Source organism: Aplidium turbinatum, chromosome 2 (genome assembly GCF_918807975.1).
Source record: "Aplidium turbinatum chromosome 2, kaAplTurb1.1, whole genome shotgun sequence".
In the NCBI taxonomy this organism is placed as follows: Eukaryota; Metazoa; Chordata; class Ascidiacea; order Aplousobranchia; family Polyclinidae; genus Aplidium; species Aplidium turbinatum.
In genome coordinates this window covers 44,209,115-44,219,228 of record NC_137473.1, presented here as the reverse complement: position 1 = coordinate 44,219,228, position 10,114 = coordinate 44,209,115, and the positions used below count along the sequence as shown (strand labels likewise).

At 37.6% G+C, this 10,114-nt stretch overlaps 1 protein-coding gene across 1 annotated transcript; it reads right to left on the bottom strand.

The window, feature by feature from the left end:
- Positions 1–1,076: 1,076 nt before the first annotated feature.
- On the bottom strand, positions 1,077–9,764 carry LOC145765580 (uncharacterized). The gene is made up of 2 exons (XM_082577417.1): positions 9,506–9,764; positions 1,077–2,344 (listed from the first exon to the last, which is right to left on the bottom strand). Exons 1-2 carry the CDS (start codon positions 9,735–9,737, stop codon positions 1,530–1,532), a joined length of 1,047 nt encoding a protein of 348 aa, XP_082433543.1. The 5' UTR covers positions 9,738–9,764; the 3' UTR covers positions 1,077–1,529.
- Between the last annotated feature and the right edge of the window lie 350 nt (positions 9,765–10,114).

The window sequence follows — 10,114 nt, the reverse complement described above, 5'->3', positions numbered from 1 at the left end:
TGTTTTTATATTAGTTCCGTATGTCGAATGGGGCCCCCTTATGGGTAGCCTAGGCTATGCCCTTTTTTTAAATTACAGAATTTTTAATTTTTTGAGTTTAGGGAGGCTCGACAAAATGTTTAAAATTGCGTGCTCAGGTCGATTTTGCATAAAATATTGTTTTTTATATGAATATTGGTTTTGTATTTTGAATGGGCCCCCTCATGGGTATGTCCTTTTTTTAGAACAACAATATTTTCATTTTTTTGCATTCAGGGGCCAATAAAATGTTTAAATATGCGTTTTAAGGTCAATTTTGTATACAATTTTTTTAATATTTTGAAGTTGGTATTTCTTATATTGAAGTTGATATTTCTTAATGTCATGAACAATAGCAATGCATTCATCCTAAGTTTGCTGCCCTAGTCTCTGCAGATTTCAAGGTCAGAAATGGTATTGTGTGTCAATGTAAAGCTGTTAGCACACATATGCAATGCTATGGCAGCCATGTCGGATAGTATTGCAATTTTTATCTTCGAAATGGCTGATTTTACCCACTTGTTGTCATGATTACAATCAATTGTTGCCAGAGTTAGGAAAGGTTAGGGTTTTGATCTTTGCCCAGGACTAAAAAAAAATATCCAAAATGCAAGTTTTTGTTTTCAACAGCTATAAACTTTTCAAATTAGGGCAGAAATTCATATCTGACAACGCTATTGAGGCTATATTTACACTATGTAGTGTTTTAGCATTTTACAGCATTTTATCTTTGTGTATAACTAGTGTGTAGCCTATCTGTGAATTTAAAGTTATATTTACAATAGTGCATTGGTTGTGAAATAATGGATACTTTAACCTAATTTATCCTTTGTAAGAACGCGCACCGCAAATTTTGCTTGTGATTGGTGAGATATCACGCGACATGTCGCGCTGGGGGGCCCATTAGCAACATTTGCACCGGGGCCCGGCAGGGCTCTTGGAGGCCCTGAGAATAACAAACATAGAAAATACATGTACAGGAATCAATAGCACAGTTTATTAGCCTACCAGTATTTTTATTTTAGGTTTATTTACAAAATACAGCAGGCGAGGCTAATTTTGCTACAATTTGCTATGATACCTTGCTTAAAGCATTGCGAATATGTATGAGCAATAATGTGGTCATATCGTAAATACAATGCGTAGAAAAAAATAAAGTGGGACAGATAATTATGAATAATAGCTACTCAAATTTAATCTGTGGAATAATCAGGGCTAATATATTTCATACGAGTGACTTTGTAAAGCACTATTCCAGAGCTCAGAGACTGTGTGCTCTTGTAACCACCAAAATGAAAATTACTTCAAAAGCAGGTGACTGAATTACTTGCATTACATTTTTATTGATTTGTCAAACTTTCGCAATTTTATGCCATACAGGAAAATAAATTTCAGACGGAGCACAAAAGCGCCACTGTGCAGATAGAAAACACAAACTTGATTACTACACTTAAGCGCTGTTGGCTGGATTGTTGCCTCTTAGTTTTAGAATGTTTTAGTGCAAGTTAGCGCTATTTTCTGATAGTTGTTTCAGTTGCCAATCGTCCGGTGACCGTACTCTGGGAACGATGTGTCGATTCAATCGAGTATATCGGGGAAGTATCTCCTCTAAAAGGCATCAATTTCATCTTCCAATCTGCACTGGATAAAATCCCTCCAAACAAGTTTATAATAAGATTGATGCTGTAAGCAATGTGGATGGCATGCCTTTCTTCATGGATATAAAAAACGCTTACAAAAGCTGCCATTATGTCAGATGGAACACTAACACCAACTACAATAGCTGAACGTTTCACAACAGACATGATAGAGGTGACGTTAAGCCCGTGGTCTAGCATGCGACGCTTATGCATATACAATGGGCAAATAAAAGAAATGAGCAAAGATATTTGAAATGCAACCATGCACACAACAAGCAAGATATATCCTAGCCCGCTGCTGTCTCCAGATGCTCTCGCGCAACCAAAAGATGTGAGAACGTTACGAGGACTGGAAAAAAAGAAACCCATAATAACAATAACGCACATAAATAAAAACACAAGGCAAGAAATATTAATTATGCGCAAAAACTTCGGAATATGCTTTTTTAGAAATTGATTTGTATACAACACGCCATACACGCGATACCACAATGCAAGGTAAACTGATACTATAGCAATTGCGTAGAATATAATTTGAGATACTTCTTGAATGGGACAAAAGGCTGGACCCAATGTTACGACTTGTGGCATGGCAGCTGCTAAAAACCCCAATGTGAAGATGGCGTCGACAAAGATGAAGAAGTTGAAAACTGATGCTGCTCGTTTTGCTGGCGGCGTGGGCATTTCTATAAAAGATAATAAACTTTAATATCAAACTTATGAACCACTTTTTCTGAGCAGGCTTGATGTCAGTTTTTATGTGGAATGCGAATGTAGACCTATTTCATACATATTTTAAAAAGAAGCCACTATTTTATAAAACAGCTGTTTATAGTCACAAGTGCTTGATTAGCATAGTGACTCTTTATAACGAGGGTCGCAAACTCAATTGCTCTGAGGGCCAAATGAGCACTTGTAAATTAACGCAAAGGCCGCAATATGCAATAAGAAGTCAATAAACAAAATAACATAGTTAAAACGCAGTAAAAACGGCAGTAAGAACAAAGAGATAGAAAAACACTGCAACCTACAAACGAAAAAAAAATCGAAAAGAACGCAAACGAAACGACAAACCTAAAGAGTAAAAATTTTGCAATCGACTTTCATAAGTCCGAACGGATAGCTCAGTTGGTTTGCGTGTGGTTTCGTCAGGGCCGTAGCTACAAAGAACGTATGGCCCCCTTCGAACATAAGTCCGGGGCCACTTCCAACGCAGAAACTGGAATGTGGTATTTATTTTACACAACATGCAGGGTTCATATTATGTATAGGCCTACACAGTTAATACTCGCTAATATTTAGAAATTTTAGCGAACTCATTAGCGAAAGCAAATTTATTGGAAATCCGCTGATTTCTTTGTTGAAAGCTAACTTTTACATTAGCTGCGCCCACCATTGTGTACTGTATAGGTCTGCAGTCAGTGCTGTGTCAAGGGGGGGGCCAAGGGGGGCCCGGCCCCCGGGCCCACCATCTCAGGGGGCCCACAAGTAATAGACTTTTGCGCGTCAGTGGCATGTTTTTTAGCTGCTAAAGTTTACTGTGTGTACTTCGATTGAGAAGATAATTTAGGTCCGGTACCAATGAGATGCCGGGCCTGGGCCCTTATACCAAAATATCTCAAAAATCATCATATTATCTTGAATCAAAGTTAAAGTAGGCTGCGACAACATTAGTAAAATCATTTGTATTTGAAACAAAACAGGTTGGTTGCAATTGAATACTTGAAATCAAGAAGGGCCCAATTCCCACAAAAGTGTGTTTAAAATAAATGTGTTGTAGTTATTTTGTAATGGAATTTCAGGGGGCCCACAGGTAATAGACTTTTGCGTTTCAGTAACAATGTGTTTTTTAGTTGTTAAAGTTTACTGCGTGTAGCCTACTTGTCCATTAAGAAGATAATTTAGGCCCGGTACCAATGAGATGCTGGGCCCTTATACCAAAACATCTCTAAAAACACCACATTATCTTAAAGAAAAGTTAAAATACGACAACATTAGTAGCCTAAAATTACCTGTATTTGAAATAAAACAGGTTGGTTGCAATTGAATACTTGAAGTTAAGACGGGCCCAATTCCCACAAAGGTGTGTTTAAGATAAATGTGTTAATTATTTTGGTTGTTTATTTTTTCGTATTTTGTGGTAGAACTTTGGAATTGGCAACTGTTGAACTGAAACCATTTTATACACTGGTAGGATCACCATACTTTGTAAGCTACTGTTAAACCACGAAGTAGACAGCTCATTTTAAAATGATTGTCATAAATGGGCAAATTATATAAGACATTTGCATAACTTAATTGCAATGCCTTGTCTAAATTTTACAAAAGCATAGATTGAAACCTTTCTTTGGCATACCGGGTAAGGTGAAAGCGTTCATGTTTTGTAGGTTAGCTTCTCTTTAGCATAAACTTTAAGAGTGAGGTACGATTGATTTTGAAGTCTGCCAATAACTAAACAAGACACATAAAATACTTTTTGTAATACTGGTCTAGCTGAAAGTTTGGTTGGTCTATTGATATCCCTTTTAACAATAAAGTATTTTTCTACATCTACTGGTATAACTTGCAAGGTAAAAGTATTTTTTGAAGTGTCATAAGCTGCATTAAGGCTGTTGCACTTTTAGCTTAACGTTTTGGTTTTACAGGGTGTTTTGTTTTCTTAAGCTTAACTTCAAAGTGAATGTTACTACTGGTTTACAACTGGTAGTCTAGTTCTAGAATGGTGTAACCTTGCTATGTACCAAGATTTCATTCAGCATTCCATAAAGAAGATGTCTTGTTTGAACTAGCGACATTCTTGCTTTGAACATTTCAGATTTATAAACAAAACTCTCAAAGAGGAATTCTTTGAAATGGCTGACCATGGAGGTTTGTCAGAACCAAGCAAACTTTGCTTTGCCATTATTGCCATTGAAGTACATTCGTTTACTATGATTACCAATGGTGCAGACGTGCTGCAAAAGTTTTGCAGATGTTCCAAACAAGGGAATGTTTTTCTCAAAAAGCTCTTTGCATAGTTTTTTATTTCAAAAGTTATGTTGAGCCAAATGTTAAACCTTGAATGTACCAGAAACCATGAAGCATTTAATGCGATCTTTACCCATGTCTTTAATTGCTGTGGTAAGATCCAGATAAAGTGACCAGCAGGCCACAAGCTGAAGAACGACCACCAAAAGTAAGGCAAACAATTCAAAAACTGACCTCAAAGGTCAGCAAGTAATAAGCGGACAGCGGACATTGAGTAGGCCATAAAAATGTCTTATTTGTAGCCTATTCCATTTCTGCAGTCATATTTTGTTCACTGCTAAAAAATTGTAAACAGTAAACAAAATAGCATTTCTCATAGATTAATTAGCATTTCATTTTTAGCATTTACAATCCCGTAATTATAAATATCCCTTACTTTTGGTAGCTATCAGCAAGTGTAACCAGCATACATTTAGATACCAGTATAATAAGTATTTTATGACAGTTGCCAGGATTTTGTTTGTGATTTCAAATCGTTGCCGCTTTATATTTCACTTCTTTCATTCCAAGCAAAGATGAAGCTATAACTTGATAGACCTGTGTTTACTATAAGTTATATTTCTGCTGTGTTCTGTACACTGCTGGGTTGATGGTTGTTTTTGAAGTTATAAAAGTTTAACTAGGTAGTAGTTATTGTGCAGTAAACATTACAACATTTCATTAAGCACCAGTAACCTATGAAGGCTTTCTGAGTACTGCAAAGTTGTCAGTGAGTAATGAAGCTGTTAGATCTTACCTAGAAACCTCTTAACTAGTGTTACACTGTAAATATTGCTCCGTTTTGTTAAAGTTCATAGTAATTTTCTTATGTATATATGCTGTGATTCCTGTGAAGTAGTTGCAACATGTGATAAAGTTATTAAACTTCATCTACATAAGTCAGCATTCATGCCCATGCACCATTCCAATAACAGCTGCTTTTAGCATGACCAATGGTGTTTGCATATGAAAAAAATAATTACATGTAGTAAAGTTAATTCAACAGTTAGATTACAGCAACTGCTGCTCATAATAATTGTGCTTCTTAAATTCAACAACCACAATGTTCCAAAAATAAAGCAATTAATAAAAAAAATGTTTTAGTGAAATATAGCATGATTAACAACAGGTTTCTAATAATAGTGTATCTTGTGTGAGTAGGCCTAGTTAATAAACCATGTACGCCATTCTGTGCTGTTATAAATTAACACTGTTCTGTTGTGAATTGAAAGTATATCACTCGATTGGTAACTACTGTTTTTATCATACTAAAGTTCCTGATTATGCACATTTGAGTTTTGAGTACACTTGAGTTTTCATGTTAGCATTTTGAATGGGTAGGCTACTTGGGTAGCTTTTTGAAAGTATTGTAATGGTGAATGGTTTAATCAATCAATCACTGGTTTATGTTTTTTCACAAAATATTACATCAAATGCACTGGTACATTATTATACATAACAGTGAGAGAGGAAGGAAGCGAAAGACCTTATGAGGTCACCAAGTCAGCCTCCACCCCGGTGATCCTACAAGGCATAACATAATTTCCACTTGGTGAAAGTGTTAAAATGTTGTTTGTTAAAGCATTTGTGAATTCACTTTTTTTTGCACTTCTAAACTGTTTTGCTATGTTATGGCTATACATTTAAAAATAATAGGTTAATGAAATTTCAAATGCCAATTGTAACTTTTGGAAAAAATTGCTTTCAAATGTAACTAACCATTTTAAAATTCTCATAATTTTGTCAATTCTTGTTCGATGTAAAAAATTGTATGAACTCAATGTGATAAGCATGTCAAATTTTTATGCTAACTTCTACTCTATATATATGTGATATAAGATCTGGGTTGAATGACCCCTACGCTTCATGAGAATCATGACCGTTGCCAGTATGTTTAGAAATCGTTAACACTTTTGGCTTTCATTGCAAGCAAAGGTGTAGCTATGACTTGATAGACCTGTGTTTGCTCTTATTTACATTTGTATTGTTTTCTCAACTGGTGAGAAAGTCTAGTGAAGTGAACCACCTTTCCATATCAGTGCAGTTAACATACACACTATATTATCATAAGTCTGCTTGCCGATAAGGGGCCCAAAATTATTTTGGCCCCAGGGCCCACCAAGGGCTTAACACAGCACTGTCTGCAGTGACAGTGTGGACATATATTCTATAATTACGCAAAGCGCTTCTTTCAAGCATTGTTCTACGCAAATTGTAATGGGTCATAGTCCAGGGATTTGGCAATCTTGTTTTCGATGGTAATTGCAAGAGCAGAAAGCCTATGTCATCTGCCACGGTTAAGCGCAGGATATTCTTGATCAGTTTCATTCTGCTGAAGGTCCTTTCAGCACTGGCGACAGTAACTGGTGTGGTCGGTCAGAAGAATTCTGGTGCAAATGCAAAGATTCGGATGTATCTCCCGAAGGCTGTTCTTGTACGTTCAAAAAATGCTTGCCGTGACAAGTCCTCTCTCTTTCTCGATGACATAAATAAAACGATTCAATTCCATTATTAGTTCGTCGGCATCAATGTCTCCCGTTTTTCTTTTAATTTTTTTTTTCAGTGCTTATCCAGTTCCATTGTCCGCCTCATTAGCTCAGTGGTTACGTGCCCGCTCTAGACCACGCGGCGCAAGTTCGACTCTCGGGGTGTGCGCTTGAGCAACGCATTTCAGGACTGCTCTCCATTCAGCGGCACCTAGTGAATGGAATAATTCCCTGGCAACAACACTTCAATAATCGGAAAACTTCACTCTGCCAATCTCGGTAACCGGCCCTGCGTCAAGAGCCTCTACAAGTATGCGAAACTACCAGGAATAACCAATCAAGGCTTTGTCAGTCCCAGGATAAAGATTTAAAACCAACCATTTTCTCTGAGACACTTCTTCAGGCTGCTAGCGTTGTACAGAAATTCAAACAACTCCACAAGTTGGTCAAAGCGCGAAGAAACAGAAGACATGGCCTGATCAGTGAAAACAAGAAAAAATTGCGATTTGAATTTTTCTTCAGCAGAAAGACGGCTCAAATCATCAGGACATTCGTAACCAAACATTCTCTTCCTACGTCGTACCGTGTTTTTTTGAAAACACCTACTCAATACCAATAAGCTCTGCTATTTCGCGTGCGTTTGTGACCACGTGGTTAGCCTATATCCTTTATTTCGATAGTCTTTCAAAAACTATGGCGGAGGGGCCCTCATTTCTTGCGGGGCCCCCTCCGATCGGAGGGTTCGGAGGGCGGTTGCTACGCCTCTGGGTTTCGTGAACGAAGAAGCTTCCATATCAAGCGGTGCTGGTTCGATTCTCGGGGTGTGCACTTGAGCAACGCATTCTAAGCACTCCATTCAGCGGTACCTAATGAACGAATAATTCCCTGGCTACAAAACTTCAAAAATCGGAAACTTTACTCTATCAATCTGGGTAACCGGCCCTGCATCAAAAGCCTCTACAGTCTACAAGTATGCGAGGTTCATCAAATTGAAACAAACATCAGGTATTTATATGACTGTAATGTACATGCGTACCTAGCCAGCAAATTACCCTTTTTATATCGATTCAACGTTGGCAGAAAACAAATCAATGCAAAAAAACTGATTTGCTGACTGGGTAAGTCCTGGTTCATAAAGTATCAGTTTTTATTGTCTATAAAAGTAATGCGTTGAACGCTGAACAAAACAGCAACACATTTATAGAAAATAAACGCAATTTAACTGCTACGTGTGTAGAAGAAATACGCGCATCAAGACGTGTGAGGAACGGTAGGAACCACAAGATGGATGCGAACTATTAAATTAAAGATAGTTGCGGTGAGATTACTCAGCGAGTAAGGCGTTCTTTTTCCAATCGTGTAATCCTGGTTCGACTCTCGGAGTTTAAGCTGGCTGTTGATAAACACCGCTAATCTCCACTCAGGGTGTAATATATTGGGCTGGCGTAGTTGCTGAACAAAAGGCGGCCGAGAGAAAGGAGCCAACCACCCTACTCTCGTTAGTGCAGAAGGCTTGATATAGGCCTAATAGTAACCTCATCTAATCCTCCAATGCTTAGATAAAAGTATGGGGCTTACTTTTACCGTTAGTAAAAGCGTAGGCTAACTGGGAAAAGTTTTGTAGTAGGTAGCCTACCTGGGCATTTAAACTTATTCGAATCTTGACAATGCATCATACTTGTGTGACTATCAGTAGCGGATCTAAAATAAACATGGGAAGGAGGGTAGCCTACTGATGAGTGGTATTTCAAAATAGCAAAAAGGGTCTGGGGTTTGCCCCCAGAAAATGTTTTCAAAATTTATTTACTTCGTTTTGGTCGTTTTTAGTGCATTTTGTGTCCAAGTAGCAGATGTAGAAAAACAAACTGGAGACCAAAGACGTTTCAACGAAGTAAAATCTGTGAAAATTTTCGGAGAGCAAGTCCCAGACCTTTTTTGCTATTTTGAAATATATAAAAAACTGGTGAAAAGCGATGGGCAATTATAGTTTTTTGAAGATATCCAGCTCAACGGGAAAGATAATCTCAACCTTTACCTGTCCCTCCATGGGTAAACCTCTACCATTAAACAAAAAGATTGCCCATTGCTACCCATATATGATATCAGGGCCGTTGAGAGGATAATTTGGGCACGGTACCAATGAAATCCTCTGGCCCCAGATCACGACACTTTTAAAAAACGCATCATATCCAAAGAATACGCTTCTTTAAACTTCCGGGCTCCTTGGAAACTTTTCGGACTCTTAAAATCATGCCGAGCCGGGGTCCAAAAGTACCCAGTGAACCCTCTTCTTAAAGCTACTGTATAGATATATCATCACCAAGTTATAGGCTACCTTTATACTTATTTGCTCACCATGCGCGAGGTTGCTCTTGTATCCATGGTAACCGATTGCAATTATGACGTAAATAATCAGAGGTGCCATGGAAAGGGAGAAGGCCAACGAAACTATTTTTAAGACGTTTATGTCATAATCTGATTGACTGTTGGTAGAATTGATGGTGGAGTTTCTCAGTTCATCATTATTCATTGGCCAGGTAGTTGAAACACTGAGGGTCTCCGAAGCAAAGTTTACCACAGCAACCATGCTTTTTAATATCTCATGTAGCCAAAAGCTTACCATTCATATCCCAAACTGGTATGAAATAAATAAGTCCATGTCAAATAAAAAGTACCGTACTTAATTACATTATAAAATAACCATACAGATCATTTCACCAATCTCCATGCCAATTATAGGTGAATATTAGCTTAATCTTCCGAGTGAAAAAGTTTCAACGATTCAACTTAGCAAACGCATTTGTTTATTCATTTCTACTCTAAACAATAAAATAGGTAAACTTTTAAAAACACGTTTTGTGCTTGCAAAACAAGTTTTAGTTGTAGGCTTAGGCTACTGATACATAATGTGACAGTGCTTTCTACTTTCCGGCCTTCCGTGGTAGGCAAAGCTGAATTGTGACA

Coding starts and splice junctions, on each gene's coding strand:
- LOC145765580 (XM_082577417.1), bottom strand. CDS start 9,737: ATGGTTGCTGTGGTAAACTTTGCTTCGGAGACCCTCAGTGTTTCAACT. Junction 2,345..9,505: donor CAAGAGCAACCTCGCGCATG/GTGAGCAAATAA, acceptor TATCTTTTATAG/AAATGCCCACGCCGCCAGCA.